The sequence below is a fragment of the Hevea brasiliensis genome, unplaced genomic scaffold (assembly GCF_030052815.1).
Source record: "Hevea brasiliensis isolate MT/VB/25A 57/8 unplaced genomic scaffold, ASM3005281v1 Scaf1, whole genome shotgun sequence".
NCBI classification, from domain to species: Eukaryota; Viridiplantae; Streptophyta; class Magnoliopsida; order Malpighiales; family Euphorbiaceae; genus Hevea; species Hevea brasiliensis.
Genome location: NW_026614585.1, coordinates 5793874 through 5811532, shown reverse-complemented (window position 1 = coordinate 5811532; position 17659 = coordinate 5793874). Strand labels below are relative to the sequence as shown.

Here is a 17659-nt window from a genome sequence, read left to right as displayed (position 1 = left end):
GCTTCGAGGGCTTCCCTCGAAGCTAGCTACATTTGGGCCCTTCGCATCCGAAGCATCTCGCCCTGAATAGGGAAGAGGGAGCCGTGGTGATGGAATTGAAAGATCAAGCGGCTAGGGAGAAGTTTTCTTATTTGGATCGATGTGATCAGGCGCATCATTGGACGATCACGGTGATCACGGCGAAGATCGCGGGCTCCAACTCTCGACCTCGGCACAGGTATTTTACGTAATCTACGATCTTAGGCCTTAGCGATCTCACTGACCTATTCTCTGTGCAGGTATGGCAAGCGGCGAAGCTTCTAAGGAGAGTCGGAAGCGAAAGAGGGAGATCTCCCGGAAGGTGCGGGAGATGAAGCGATCCGAGCTGCTTCAAATGCCCGGTCATGAGCCTGGGGAAATACAAGAAGGCTCGTCTCAGCCTTCGAGGCAGCCGATCCTCGAGGTAGAAGTGATCCGATCTCCTCCTTGTCAAGAAGAGCCGCCTCCACCTCCTCCAGTTACTTCGGGCGCGGAAGGGGGTCCTTCCCAACAACAGGAGAGGCCCCTTTCTCGCGGTGCTCAAGTACTGCTCAATTCACTAGAGAAGAGTCGAACGGTCCGAGAGAATCCGGGCTTTGCTAAAGTGCTAGCGTCCTCTATCTGCCTTCGAGAAGATAGGGATAGGCTGTCTCCGGATAGCCTTGATGATATCTTGACCAGATCTATGAGCTTGAACGTTGAGTGTTTGGTGAATCAGCACATGATCCAGGAGAAGGCGCATCGGTTGGGTAAAGAGGTCGAGAGGATAGGTCATGAAGCAGCTTCCCTCCGATCCCAACTATCATCCGCTCGGGACTACATATCTGAACTTGCGGGGCGATCGAAGTATTATGAGGACAAGCTGGTCGAGCAAGCTCATGTTCTGGCTGAGCGGGATCATGCTCTTAAAGAAGTACAAGCGCTCCGGGCCGATGAAGCTGCTCAACTTGCTCACCTTGCTGAGGAGCTCAAGGCGAAAGAGGAAGAGATGGTGACTGGAGTGGCCAGCGCTTATGTGAATGCCCACAGAGATCTCTTGGCTGAGCTCAAGAAGCGTTACCCTGAGGAGGACTTCTCCTGGATGGCCAACCTGGCTCCCGAGGATGAAGGTGAGGAGAGTGAAGAGGAGGCTGAGGGTGAGAGGGGAGACAGACAAAATGTAGATGAGGCTGGGGGTGATCCTCCAGCTGAATAACTTGTACAAATTCTTAAAATGGAATGAAATGGAATGCCTCTTTTGTTCGATGAATGGTTGTGATCGAAAAATTTCTAAATTATTTGAACACTTGATTGTCTGAGTATGTTGAAATAACTGAAAGTTATTATTAACCTAAGTGTGAGAGATCGGAAAACACAATGAGCATGAGATCGGTAGGGAACCAACGCTAAACGGGACTTGATTAAAATTGGAAATTTGGTTTGAACATTTAAGATCGGAATCATCGTTAAACCGGAACGGAACCTTTGATTATTCTTAAACTTTTAAAAGGGGGATCGGCAATAAAACTGGTAACAAAGATCTAGTGTCAGTTCAATTTCTTTTGTGAAAAGAGATCAGGAATATACTTGACTGGTCAGGAGATTCGACAATGGGTTTGAGGGATCGGTAAGTGACTTAATAGACCGGTAAGGTTTTGACTGATGTGAGGACTTAGCATTGATTCAATTCCTTGTGAGGAGAGATCGGAAATGTGGTTATCTAGCAAAGAGAGATCGGAAATGTGGTTGGTTGGCAAAGGGAGACTTAGTGCTGGGGAAGTTTATTGATTCTGGGGATCGGTTTCAAAGTTTATTGATTCTGGGGATCGGCCAAAATATGGTGTCGACAAGTGGTATCAGAGTATGGTTTAGGCATTTTTGGGTTTAGATATAGTCCATACCATGCATTGCATTTGTAAGAGTCGAGGTGACACTAATGTAGATCTGTTGTTTTTTATTATTTTGGTTAGGATATGGACCGACATCACAGAGAGTGGTTGAGGGAGAGGTGGAGAGTCATGCTCCACCTAGGGTCAAGCCGAGGCAGGGAGAACTCGATCCACCAAAGACTAAGCACTGCACCTCGGTTGCCCTATTTCAAAAAATGACCGAATTTTATAGGCAGATGATGGGGGCTATCCCACCACTACAACCACAGCCACAACCTCCGCCACCACCACAGAAATCCCATTTAGAGAAATTAAGAAAATATGGCGTTGTGGACTTTCTAGGAAAGAAGGAAGATGATCCCATGGCAGCCAAAAATTGGCTAGATAGAAGGGGAAGGGTGTTGAGACAACTTCACTGCACCTCAGAATAAAAACTAGAGAGTGCTGTGTCCCTACTTCAGGATGATGCATATCAGTGGTGGGACACAATATCCAGAGAGGTGCAGCCAGACCAGATCACATGGGAGTTCTTTTTTATAGAGTTTAGAAAGAAGTATATCAGTAATGTATACCTGGAAGAGAAGAGAAAAGAATTTATCAGTCTGAGACAGAGACAGCTGTTAGTAACAGAATATGAGAGAGAGTTTGTCAGACTGAGTAGATATGGGAGAGAAATAGTGCCCATAGAAGCTGAGAGGTGCAGAAGGTTTGAGAAAGGGCTGAATGACCACATCACGCTTATGATAACAGCTTTGGGGATTACTGACTTCGCAAAATTGGGTCAAGCTGCATTAAAAATAGAAAGGGTTAGAATTAATGAGCAGAGCAGAAGGGATAGACAGCAGAAGAGAGGCTTGATAACAGCTTTGGGGATTACTGACTTCGCAAAATAGGGTGAAGCTGCATTAAAAATAGAAAGGGTCAGAATTAATGAGCAGAGCAGAAGGGATAGACAGCAGAAGAGAGGTATGGGTTAGATCAGTTTATCCTCTGCACTTGATAAAAAGTTTAGAGGTCCTCCTGCTCAGAGTGCTAGTCAGCCACAGGGTCAGGACCAGTCCCAAAGGCCCAAATCTCAATTCACACTGAGGAGGGGCCAGTCCACACCATCAGTGGGCAGCTCTCCAGGGACGGTGTTTAGGGGACCAGCCCTAGTAGCCTCTTTAGCGTGTTCACACTGCCATAAGTGAGATAAGGGTGAATGTTGGTGAGTAACTGGGGGTTACTTTCAGTGTGGGTCTACTGAGTATCAGATCAGAGATTGCCCAAGGAGGACTGTTACAGCTGCTCCAGTACTAGCAGATAGGCTTGCCCCTGTAGCTCAAAGGGGTAGAAGGCCAGGCAAATCTGAGACAGTTGGTACATCACAGAAGCCAGCAATAGAGTCAATTGAGAGGCCAGAGGCCAGGGCACCAACAAGGGCATATGCCATGAGGGCTCAGGAGGAGTAGGATGCCCCAGATGTCATCAGGGGTATGTTTTCTCTCTATGACATATCTGTGCATGCATTGGTGGATCCAGGATCCACACATTCATACATCCGCATCGAGTTACCCGTGGAAAGGGAAATTCAAGTAGAGGAAAGTGACTAAAACATTTTAGTCACTAACCCACTAGGCCACAGTGTGTGTTACACCTTATCCCTTTGTAAGGTATGACATGATCCCGTAGTATACTTAATAAATTATCGAACTTCGCCTACCGATAATCTATTAAATATACTACAAGGGATTTTGACAAACAATTGCATTTTTAATTTGGCGTGGTGAGAAAAATTTACCTTGAGTGTTTTCAACTCAAGTAAGTGTTATAAAAGTTTTTTTGAGATAATTAGGTAATTTTTTTAAAATCTTGTGAAAAATTCGCGTGGTTACAGCTAAAACTGGGTGAAAACAATTCTTTAAATTTACCTGCAAAAGCAATTTATAAAATGTCTCAATCCAAATTTCAACATTTCACAATTTCTTTCAAGCCATCAACTCAATTTGTTTGCCACAATCCCATCATAAAAGAATAAATTCATTATTTACAAAATTTCAAAAAGAACTTTAAATACTACCTTTATTATGGTAATAAAATTTATTTCACAAAAATATACAAGTAAATAAAATCTCAATTTAACATTTCAGTAATTTGCATTTTAGTACATCCAAAAATAATATTACAAAATTTTTTCCATACAACTGCTCGAACATACTTATATATACATAATTACACACTTACATCAAAATTTAATGCCTAAGGATATACCTACTCTATGGCCAAAATAATCTCAGTCTGTCTTCAAGTCGCAAGGAATTCGGTTGAAAGAGGAACCAAGAAGGGATTCAAGCTTTGGTTGATTGGAAGGGTGAATTGAGGTTGATTGAACCTAGAAAACAAGGTTAGTGCTATTAGATCTTTTGGATTCTAAGATTTTAGCAAATTGAGTTAGGGTTTTCTGAATTTGGGGATTTGAATTCTTGTGATTTGATTGATGTATTTAAGCCTAAATTAAGACTATTTGGCATATGTTTGTTGATATATATTGATGAGATAACAAAACAATTAAAGGTATGTAAGGTTATGTAATGAGACTGATTCTGGACAGCTTGTGTCCAGAGTGTTCAATTGGCCATAACTTGAGCTATGTTGCTCCAATTGATGCAAGGCTAATTGGAGGTAAAATTTAAGATCTTAAGCCATATTTTTTATGGAGGGATCCTGCCCAGAAAACCAACTTAAGATGACCTAAAATCTGCCCAAATTCGGGTAGCAAAAAATCTAGACATGGAAATTAACCATAGGAATAGTATTTGTTCATATGGCCATAACTCTGTCTAGAGAAGTCAAAATGACCTGATTTTTATGGCCATAGAAAGCTTAGACAATGTAGAACAACTTTCATGAAGAACAGAAACCCAAATTTTGACCATAACCTATTTGAATTTCTAGCCAAAGTCAGGACACTAAAATTGTCAGAACCAAATTTGCCCAGAAATTCTGGGCAATAATCAATCTGGTCAGCCTTAGTAAAGATGGCATAACTTGAGCTACAAAACTCCAAATGGAGTTATTCAAAAAGGGAATTAAAGAAGACACATTAAGGAAGAACTTTGATGAATAGAGTTTAGTCAAATTTTCACTGTAGAAAGGTCCAATGGAATAGTAAACCTAAGTGACCAAAACTGAAAATTTAAAATAACTTCCATTGGCCTTTGAATTGAATTTGGCAAAATGCTAACACATATAACATCCAAAATATGATATGTTTGTGTAATTAGAATTAGCATACCTATTATTTGAGAAAAAGTCAACATTTTTGCTTGAATAGTAAAGTGAATAGTAACCACTAAGCATTAAATATAAAGAATTAAACCATTAACTTTGTTAACATGCCCTAGTGTGCCTAGTATGATTAGTTTGGATAGGTTGACATACTAATAAGATTTCAATTTGCAGTACTACCTATGACTTTATGTCATTCCGTGATTTATGGTTTTAATGGCCAATTGTGATAATATGGCTTTTGGTCATTTTGATATACTTGATACACTCGGCATTATGCCTGTCTATTACTATGGCTTGTTAGCCATTCTGTTGCACACCTGGAGACACTCTATGACTGATGGTATGACGGCCCGAGGTACTTAGTACCCAGTGTCAGTTTATCCGTTTATCCAGTCTAGACGACTGATATAGGTTACTTGGGCAACTAAAATAAGTCTTAAGAAATTATTATTAATTAATGAACATAAAAAGTACTAAATTAGTAATATTATTAATAATTACTAAAAATTTCAGTTTGCATAGTATATCAACATAATGTCTGTATATTTATTTATTTGGTTTATTTTTACATTATATTGACACCACTAAGTTGTATTGCTTAGCGCGTAGCTTTTTACCACGCGTAGGTACTAGAGACACAGATTGAGAGTCCAGCAGATCTCAGACTAAGTGAGAGTACAGATTTGCGTTGAGTCCCGAGTCACCTCCACTACAGTGCATTTTGGTAGGACCATTAGGCTTCCTTTTGTATTTTATATTTTGCATTTTGTAATAGACATTAGTTTCTATCTTGTAAATAATAAACTCATGTACTTACAGACTGATGTAATTAGTTATAAATTTTGTTTATAAATAAAATTTGGGTATTTCTTCATGAAATTGAGCTTAAGTATGTGATGAATGAAATGTATGAAATTGAGTTTGAGAATATTGGGAATTAATGAAATTTTATTGATGTTCATTGGAGTTGAGGATATAATATGTCTATTGGGACTGTTTTTTACAGGTTCTGAAGAATTATTTTCTCAATTTTTAGCCGGTACTCTGCCGGATTTTCTGTAAAATTTTTTAAAATTTCAAATTAAATCAAAATTTTAATAAATGACATAAATGGTATGACTTTCACTTAAAAGCCTTTTAATCAATAAATTAAGAACAGAAAATTGAAATAAGATAAGATAAGGTGCTCTGGCATACTGTGTGATATACTTTGCTCGGCTACATTGTAAATAGGTAAAGGGTGTTACACGACGTGTATGGTAAGATGCACAAGAAAAATAAATGGAACCCATATATTTATATATTTCTTTGCATTAGAACTGAAATTTGATATAAATAAGTAAATTCCAACCAATCCAATCAAATATAGAAAATTTTTTTTCTAAGATCAATATATAAAAAATAATAAAATCTTATAAAAAAATAATAAAAGTATAATATTATAATTTATAATTAAATTCCAAAATGTTTAATATCTTAATATTAATGCTTTTTATGTTTGGATATTTCATGAAATTAGTCTATAAAATATTTTTATTTTTCTCATCAAAATAAAAACCAAAACAAAGAAAATGATTTTTTTTTTAATTTTGAAAAATTATTAAAATATAAAAATTCATAAAACATGACATAAATATAGTGTCATATATTAAGGGGGTGTTTAGTTTTGCTACTTATTTTTAACTTTTAACTTAAAATATATTTTTTAACTTATGAGTCAAATTAAAAATAAGTAACTAATTTTTGGGTAAAATTACTTAAAAATAACTTTTAAGTAGTTTAAATGTTTGATTAAAATGTGATTAAAAGTAATTTAATTGATTAAAATTATAAAAAAAGATATGTAACTAAGTGTTGTAGTTATTAAAATGAGGAAAATATTGATATTTTTAAAATTATTAGGATAATATGGTCTTTTATTTTGTAAAAAAGTATTTTTTAAGATAAATAAATAAGTAATAAGTAAGGTATTTTTATTTATAAGTTCTAATTTATTTTAAGTAAATTTTTAATTTATAAATGAAATTAAATACTAATATACTTATAACTTTCTATTTATAAGTAAATTTAATTAATTTATAAGTTAAATCAAATAATTTCTAAAAGTTAGTAATTTCAGGCATTTTAACATCATAGAAAAACTACAAATATAAATATTCCTTACATTCTTTTTTTTTTTCTCATAAATAAAATTCACACAACTTTCTAAGCTTAATAAGAGACATGAAGATACATAAAAAGGTGGAGTATGTATGTCAATGAGTACATAATTGTCTCCATGTTCTAGCAATCAAGGGTGCCAAATGTGGTGACCGTCAATCATGATTGGGTTTTCAGACTAGGGACTATGATTTCATGCGCCTTGGAAGAACTCTGTAATCAGTTAGCAATCTTGGTTTTGGCGTGCGCGGCAGAAATCAAAGGTGGTGAGTATGGTTGCTGGGGTGGTGGACGGGAGGAGGAGCTGTGGCGGTGGCATTTAGATTGTTGGGCAGAGGTGGCGGGCACTGGTAACATTTTGTGAAAAGACCAAATGTGTCAATCTGGTGTATGAAGTTTGTCATGCTCGCCCATCCACCAAATCCAAACCCAACAATCAGTACCCACACCACTATAAACATATTTATCACGTACGTCCCTACCCATCTCCCCACGTACTTTGGTGGCTGCTCCACTGCATTCTGCATATCATAACCGTTCATCAAATGTCAAAATGATCACATCAAACGGTTCTAAACAGAACTGATTTGAAATTATGTTACTGTGTGTACAAGATCCTATCCGCAACCCAAACCCATATCATAACAGACTTTGAAGTAAAAGTACAGCCCAGATACGGGGAATCAGGTACGAGCTGATACTCTGCATTGATATTGCAGCATGAATCTCGTGCCTTTATCAGAACAGATTAAGCAATAAAATTCCGCCACGTCTTTTAGAATTATTTAATTAATTATCGGAGAATGCTCCGAGGACTGGTCTGCTAGACGGTGACCGCACGCTATCACCACTGCGTTTTCTTATTCTTTACACAATTCTTTACTAATAACCTAATTAATGAATTTCAATTCCTTCGTGACTCAGTCAAACTTTGACTTTCTGTCTGACAACATTCCACGTGGCATCTCTTTTCTTTTCATTAATTAAATAAATTAATAATCTAAATATTAAATTTATGGTGACTCGGTTACCTCTCTTGCAGCGGCTGATTTGAAGGTGAAGATGTGTGCCAGGGCAGGGATGATGTATACGGTGAAGCTAACAAGGAGAGATCCAACCGTTGAGTTGATGGGTCCAAAAAATGGGAAGATGATAGCTAAAAACCAAATAGGAATGACCACAGGCAATCTGGCTGCAGCCCTCTTGCATAAGCTCTTGCATTCATGCATCCCTATTGCTTTCTCCCACACAAAGTACAGAGGGGTGCATGCAAACCCAAATGTTATAAACTGCACACAATAACATCACCAAATTAATATTAATTATTACTATAATCATAGCAATAATAGGTAATTATTATTGCATATATAATAATAATTTTGGGTTTACAAGAGTAATGTTAGAGTGCTGCATGCCTGGTGGATGAGCATTAAAATGACAGCCATGTCTCTGAAAGGAGATCTTGGGAGGAGAGAAAAAGCATTGGAGTGATTAAGAAGCATGTCTCCAAATGCCCAATAGACTGCTGCTGCAGAGGGAAGCGTCAGGGTCAGCACATACAGGGTTGCCAGTAAGTATATGGCCTTGAATTTCTGAGGCTTCCACATTGCGTGCATGATTTCCCTGTTTCATCATAATTGCAATTAAATTACCACCTTACACTAATTAATCACAATCAGAATTTATTGTACTTAGTTCGTTCATGTATAATACGTTTTACTGCTTGTCTGGCCTTGCTTGCAGGCAATTTCTTTTTTTTTTTTTTCACTGTAACTGATTAAACTTGAAATAATAAACTTCAATAATACCCAGTTAAAACTGATTTGATATACAATAGAAATGTATTTATCAGAGTTTTAATATCAACCCCATGGCTCCTTTGCACAAGAGATTTTCCTAGATCTTTTTCTGTTTTCTTTTTGATTTTCGAAGGGAAAGAAAAGAAAAGAAAACATGAAATCTAAAAAAGGAGAGGAATCACTGATAAGCTGGACCCCTATTGGTCTCTTCTAATGATAAAAGCAAAAGCAAGAAATGGAAAGATGATTGACTTTTCTATATTGAAAAAGAAGATTAGGGTTCCCAAGGAAACAAAGACTTAGCCTCCCACGCCTAAAGAACGGCTATTTGAAAATTAAAAAAATAATAATAATAATCTCACTCTCACAGATGGTCAGACCATGTCTAAGCCAAACCAGGGTTTAGTCATTTTCTTTCTCTTCTTCATGATATACATAGGATTAGGTTCTGTCATTTTCAAAATGACGTTAAATGGAATTATTCAATTTCTCCATCTGTGTAAACTACAGGTTTCAAAACAATATATATGCAGTTCAAAGGAACAAGGACATATTTGCAAATAGAGTAAAAGACACGAATTATAAATCCAAACATGTCTTACACAGTAACAGCATGTCCCCCAAATGTATAGAGAATGTTTGTGGCCCCAGTGAAGTATAGCACTATTTTTGTTGGACCCGAATGCTTCACCCCTTCAACCTACACATCAAATACATTAATCCCTTGTTTAGTAATTGTGTTAAAGGGTAAAAGGGCAATTTGAGAGGTTTGACAGGGTTTTTGGAATTCTCATCGTGGACAAGTGGGATTTGGTTAGCTCGAGGAGAAATTATTAGGTACATTGAGTATATATATATATGTACTATCTCTTATTCTTTATATCACAAGAAGGAGTCACTTTTTTATAAAAAATGAATACTATTTTCTAATACGTTTAGTATATTTAATAATTAGCCAAGTTTGAGGGCATGCCCAAATGTGGGGACAGATTGTCCTTAAGAGATGGGGACACGTGTTAAGGGCCTATTGCATGGAAAAGCCATGCACTGTGTAAGTTCTAGGACTGAGAGAGGTTTTATTTTACCTGGCCATGGAGGAGGGAGGCAATGGTGAGGTACCAAGCAGTGTAAGTGGTCATGAGGAGGCCAAGAAATGACCAGATTCTGTAATTGTGAAATGAAGGAATAAACACAGTGGTGGCGCAACAAGCCCCGAAGATGTAAGTCCAAGTTCTCTTGTCCAGATTATCGTTTATGTAATATATGTTGCTGCAAATATGCAAACATCATAATTAAAGAAAGAAATAAATATACATATACAAGACATTGTCAAGCTTGTGATTCTTCTTGTTTATATTTTAATGGAGGATAGAGTTAAAGGAACAGTCAAAGACATGAGTATATGCATACCTTGCACAAGCTATAAGTTGAATGACTGATCCAAACAGAAGAAAAGTGCAGTTAAATGCCAAACCCACATTCCTCCAGTGTTTCCCGAGGAGCCCATCAAGAACTTCAAACCACTACATAAAGGAAACCATGTTATGAAATGAATTAATTTAATAGGCAAAACAATAAATTAAAGAGAAAGTTTGTCTTTCTTGTAATGAATTAAGTAAAATGAGGAAGAAAAACCTGGATGACATGGTTCCTGAAATCAACTTTTTCTCTTTCTTTTCTGGTTCTGTATTCTACATAAAGTACGCTAATGAGATAAGCTGTCCAGCTACCCAACAGCCCATAGAAGAGCTGAAAGAGTATGCCGGATAGCATTCCTAGCTGGGAAAACGAGTATGGCAAAGTAAGCAATACTTGAGCCACCTGAAAACAAAGCAAATAAACCAACCCATATATGGTAAATGCATACCCTGCTGCAATAATTTTGTAGTCGATGAACATATGCAGACAAGAAAAGAGTTTTAAAAATTAACCTGATTAGAAGCACAGCTAAACCAAGCATCATAAACAGAACCACCATGCCACAAAAACTTAGATAGCCTCGTTTTCATGTTCTTAGACTTCCCTTCAGTTTCCATCTCCACATAATTCCCTACGATCACAGTCTCCACCACCTTATCAGTTGCCATCTTTCTGTCTCTCTCTGTGATGAGAGTCGTCACTTACGTTCTTTTACTCTCCAATGGTGACTTTGTAAAGGGTATGTTAGCTTATCTGTATGCAATATACAGAAGGGTTCTGAGATTGGGAATGGAAGTGAAGAGAAGCATTTAGATATGGAGGTATATATATAAGACAGGAGGAGATCTTGAAAGGCAGTGTCTGAAAGGTATTTTAGATAACCGGTTTTGGGAAGCGAAAAAATCCGCCTTCTGGAGATTAATATAACAAAAGATAATTAATTGAAGAAGGGTGCGGCTTCATCTTTTATAATTGAGTTCAATTTAAGTATTTATATTAAAATTTATATATATTTATTATTTTAATTAATTTTATACAAATTTTCTTATAAATATTTAATATAAAATGATTAAACTCATTAATATATAATTTTGTGCATACACTAGCATAATTAATACACAGAGTCACTTAATTTTATAAATATTTTCATAAAAATTATTAAATTTTAATTTTTTTTATAAAATTCATTTAATTTTATAAAAATTATAATAAAAAATTAAAAAAATTTTCATAAACCAACTTCTCAGTCAAACCTTTCACTTTGCTTCATTTGTTTTCTATCAGTAATTAGTAATTACTTAGGTAATTTTACTTATAAAATTATTGAAAGATCAGTAAATTAACTTAAAAGTTTTTAATTTTTAATTATAGTAATTTTTATGAAATTAAATTAAAATTTAATAAATTTTATAAATAAATAAAATTTTATAATTTTTATAAAAATACACATAAAATTAAATTATTGCATGTAATAATTATTCACATACATTATATATATTTTAATTAATTTTATATAAAAATATTTAATTTTACGGTTATAGAACTCAAATTGATATGAAATTGAGCATATCAGACGTATTTAATTTTTTTTTTTAAGAAAAATTATGATTTTTGAGGAAATATCGTGGTTGTGTTTTGTGGTTTTCGAAAAAATAGAATGGTTGTGGAGACCCTTTTTATAATTAAAATTCTTGTTTTTTTTTTCCTCATAAATTAAATTAAAACAAAGCTAATTATTTAGAGAGCGTGACTGCGTGAGTGGCTCGTCCGCACGGGCGGGTCTCCCCGCTTCTTGAGTTACGCTGCATTTTGACCTATTTATTCATTTGTTATTGTTTATAAGTAATTCTCAGACCAGGAATACAAATATTCTCAAATTTTCTGTGAATCATTCTGAAAATTGAATTTTAGTTAGAGCTAAATATACCCTTTAAAATGTAATCACTGCAGGTAACCTCGGCACAATTGAAATTCTTAAAAATTGTTAAAATTTGATTTGTTTAGTTGGTCATAATCCTTGACTTTATGAGAATTTAAGACTCTTAATTTCTTCATTTATTAGTTAAGTTATTGTTTAGAAAGTTTACTTTCCAGAAAAGTAGGTCATTTGAATCAAATAAGGTTTAAATATTATAACAAAAAATAAAATAGGTCAACACTTATTTATACTTAAAGTATAATAGACATTTACGTGCGGAGATATATTTGAGATACAAAATTATTCTTGAAGCATTTATCTACAGTAATTAATTAAAATTAAAATTTATTATTTTTATAATAAAATTTTATTTAATTATATTTCATTACGTTTAATTGCATCATTCCAAATTAGCCCTTCATTAAGTTTAATTACAACAACCTATATGTGTTAATCAAATTAATTTCAATATGCACGCATGAGAAAGCAAACAAATTATATAATGATTAATTTGCATTGGAGGTGCTAAACCATGAATGAAAATTATTTGCTTTTATTAATCTAAGGAATTAATTATTTTATAAATAAAAAAATATTTTTATGGTTTAGTATTAAAATTCAAATTCCAATAATTAATATTATATAAAATAACAAGTTACATAGATAAAATTGAACATAAGCAATGGAAGAAGTGAAGGAAATTATAACAAAGTAGACCACATGATTGCAGCCAAACGGGCGTGGTCTCTTTACAAGAAGAAAGAAGCTGCTTTTATCACATGGCCAAAGCTTTGTAAATTCCCCAAAATTCCTTTGTTCACATGTCCTTCTACATTTTTTTTCCCTTTTAATTATTTTATTTTTGGACATATAAGACAAAATTATATGGACCATTCTCGAGAAAAGGTATCTTCCTTTATTATTTTATTGTTATTCTTCTTTGCAAAAGTTCTAATATTCTGTACTTGATGTTTTTATTTTTTCTTTTTTATTAATGCTTGCTTCTCCTTCATCATTCGAATTCTCTTTAGCTTTTCGTATGCTAAAGGATGTGTAGATCTTCTCTTTTTCTTTTTGTTAAAGAGTATGTAAATCTCATATTTTTAATACTTTTATCTAGATTATATATGCTAACTCATCTATACATGTTATTTTAGTGCCACAGATAGACCGCAAAATATGCATAGTAAATCTGCTTATTAAATACATATATTTTGTATAATTATATCTTGAATTTAATGTGAATCAAGTTTAAATAAAAATTTTTCGAAAATCATAATTAGTATTTGGTATATAGAAAAATTCTTACTTAGTTTCAATTTATTATAAACTCAAGATATAAATATATAAGACTTATTTATTTAATAAGTAAATCCAATCATACAAATTGTATCTTAAGTATACGACAGATCAAGTCTAGGCAAAAAAGTATTTTTGGTATATATAAGTGTTCGAAATATTAAAATTATTTTTTTAATCTTTATTATGAAATTATATTCTTAAGTTGAATGATTCTTTATTTATGAATCCATCTTTATTCTATTCTTTTATATAATATTACAACATCTTTGATTTATAGGTTACTTTAGGTTTCAAATTCTGAATGTTCTTTGCTATTAAAAATTTTAGCATATATAAGATAACCTAGCGAATGTGCTAAATTTTGTTGGTTTTTCACATGAGGTGATACGTAATGCATTAGAGATGTTAAAACCCATTTCTTTTAAATTAAGCAATTCTTTAGCAAAATTAAATCGTGTAATCAGATAATTAGTAGTTTCAATAGTGCTTTGTGTTATAGATGTAAAATTTTTCTTGTATTTTTAAATATAAGCTTAAGTTTTTAAGTTGAGTGATTTCTTAATATGATATTATGAATTCTCAGATAAAAAAGTTTAGAGTTCGAATCTGTCAACTCCATTTATTGATTAAGTATTTTTGCATAAGGCAAATGGAGCCTATGCTTGTTTAAGTTTCAAATCTAGTGGACATTCTTGTGGAGTGTTAGAAATATAAAACTATTCTTATAGGTCTCATCTATAAGTTTAAATTTTTAGATTGAGTGATTTTTTGACATGCTTAAACTTAATTAATTGTAGAGAGACTGGCCAAGAGTACTTCAAAATATAGGCTTATTAATTCCTTAAACATCTATTTTTCTTTTCCCTTAATTTTGGAGGAGGCACATTTAAGTTTGAAATGTAAAACATCATGGAGCAATGGCTGAGAAAAAGTGTAAAAGTGATAAAATAGTATGAGTTGAACAACAATGCTTTCTCTGCTAAGCAAAAGTAAATTTATAAAGTGATATACAGAGAAAATTGAAAGAAGAATAAAATTATTAGATAAAACATTGAATATTAGTTTTTCAAAGCTAAAATTTTCAAGAATTTTAGCTTTCACTCCTTGGAAGTTGCCAGCTTTTATTCTTTGAAGTGCCTTCGATTTTCTTACCCAAAGCACTCCTCCTTTTTGAATTTTGAACAAGTGACCTAAGAGATTATTGATTATCTTTCAACTCATGATTATAAAGCATAATGATTTTGTCTTTGTATAAATTAGAAAGGATAAAAGAAAACCCATGTATACCAATTGTTGATATTATTAAAGAAAAGGCAAGAAACACACAACCCAGATGTTAAAAAAGCTTTGTTTTTGTGCAGTGCAACATATTAATGGGTTTTGTTGGCCTGGGCACCATACCCACTCTCCTCGTGAGGTCATGCTGCTTTCAAGTCTTACAAGGGACCAGAAACATTCCCTGTTACTCCTGTCTCCCTTGACTGTTTCTGGTGTACCTGTAAAGCACCAAAATTTTGCTGCATGCTTGTTCCCATAGCCTAATGATCCTTGTCCTTGATCAAAACACATGTATATGGAGTTTTAATTTGATTAATTGGAAGATTAAGGGAGTAATTACTCAATGTGTTTGCCTGGCAAATTATATATTTTCACTGTCAGTGAACAGCTACTGGAAGATGGTTCTTATCAGTTCTCTCACCATCATCACTAGTACTGTTGGAGGTATTTGCAAAGGCTAATTATGTAGCAAGCAAGCTGGCCAGTTTCAGCATATACTCTGTTCCATTGCTAATTTTATAACCTATATGCTATGTACTTGGTTTATACTTTGCCCACAAGTTTGCTTCAACACTCCACCAAAAACCAAGGCAGTTTTTTTAATGCACCCACTATTAGAAGAACCACTATTTGAAGTTCATTAAATATAATTTACGCCTATTTAACACAATTTTTTATATAATTTGTCATTAAAATTATAATTTTTTATACTAATAGAGTGCATTAAATGAATCTTAATAAGTGGATAATTTTCTTTTTATTTTGTTTATTAAGATTCAAATTCTAGCACTGAATTATTAAAAAAAGTTTTTATTTTTATTTTGCCAATCGTTGAATTTCAGATATGAATAATTTCTTGGATGAAATTTAATATGATATATTTATGAATTTTTTTTATAATATTTTACCATGATACCAAATTTGATAATAATAATAATTACAACATATCTTTTATGATATCTAAAGTAGTAGTTTTCAATATATTCTGGCATGAAAAATTGTGGAACCTTCCAAATCTCCAAAAACATTATTATTTTCATGTGAAATTATTATTTTCTTCTCACAAGTTGAAATGGGGTTCTCACAAACAGATAGATTATGCATTTGAGAGAGAGAGAGAGAGAGAGAGAGAGAGAGAGAGAGATGGGTTATAATCTTATAGCATGGGAAACTAACATTGATAAATCTAGACAAGGGCATGCTAACTAATTGTGCTAACCTTTGTCTTAGAACAATATTTGGAGTCTCTAAAATGGGGGACACCAATGGACAAGAGAGTGTATAATAGGGTTGTTTTTAATTATTATGATATTGTTTTGGTTAAGAAAATAATAAAATCTCTACCAAAATTACTCATAAAGAACACCAAGACAAGCTAACAAACCATAATCAACAATTAGTATGTTAAGGAATTCAGCGTGCCATGCCTGCTAAAAGGTAAATGATCTATCACAACTGTGATAGATCATGCTAAAGTAATCATCTTCAGCTATCATTTAAATTTCCATCATGTATTGAATTATATCCTCCCAATCACACCACTACTTTATATATATATATATATATATATATATATATAGTTTCTTTTATTATGGTTTAGTGCAATATAAAATTAATTCAATCTATAATTCTTCAATTTTGTTAAAAAAATATTATTTATGTTTTATTTTTCAAAATATATAATTTTATAGCTAGTCTATCACCAAATTATACCAACAGGATAATTAAGAAGGACAATCACTTATTAACCAATAGGTTATAAAGAGGTCTCAAGATTTATAAACAAACAACGTGAATAAAAGACTAAAAAGAATATATGTTGACAACTACCTCTATATGAGAAATTGTTTGAAGCTGAGGATTAGGTTCTGACACTATATTAGAAACTTAAACTGTTACATCTTATCCATCCGTAAGGTATAACATGATCCCGTAGTATATCTAATGAATTAATCCATTAAATATACTACAAGGGATTTTAAACAATTTCAATTCATTTTAAATGGTAGAATAATATTAAAGCATTATTTAAAAACCTTTAATTGGAGTTTAAATTATAAGTGAGAATTTTAGTCAATTTCATTTTCCGCAATTTTATAAAAATTTCGGTAAAGTACCAGTTGTAATTTGAGAAAACAGTTCTTCAAAACCTGAAAGGAAAGCACTTCCAATACAAATTTCTCAATCTCAACTTCAATAATCCTCAATTCAACACAATCTCACTCAATTCAATACATTTTAAAATAAACATCAATTTTATTTAATATATTCAATATAAACATAAAAGTCTTAATTTTACAGAAAAAAACTAAAAATAATATCATTACAAATTATACTGTACAACTGCTCAACTAGTACAAAAGATACATATGAACAAAAATATTTACATCAAACTAAATGTTAAGGGTATAAATAATATACCCATAAAAAAATTCTCAAACGGTGCTCTCCTATCACTGTAGCAGCTCACTCTGCTGCTTTATCCTTTCCCCTATCTGCGACAGCAAATAAAGCCATCGCTGAATAATTTTTACTCAGTGGTGCACAATAAAAATTTAAAGATATTAAACATCAAATCATACATCAATAAACACATATTTAAACCATTTCACAATCACATTTCATGA

The 17659-nt window shown here is 33.2% G+C and overlaps 1 protein-coding gene across 1 annotated transcript; it reads right to left on the bottom strand.

The window, feature by feature from the left end:
• Nucleotides 1-7286: 7286 nt before the first annotated feature.
• On the bottom strand, nt 7287-11443 carry LOC110673399 (auxin transporter-like protein 5). Its single transcript, XM_058141406.1, has 8 exons — nt 11047-11443; nt 10751-10936; nt 10526-10638; nt 10201-10384; nt 9718-9815; nt 8732-8939; nt 8348-8605; nt 7287-7837 (listed from the first exon to the last, which is right to left on the bottom strand). Exons 1-8 carry the CDS (start codon nt 11200-11202, stop codon nt 7574-7576), a joined length of 1467 nt encoding a protein of 488 aa, XP_057997389.1. The 5' UTR covers nt 11203-11443; the 3' UTR covers nt 7287-7573.
• Between the last annotated feature and the right edge of the window lie 6216 nt (nt 11444-17659).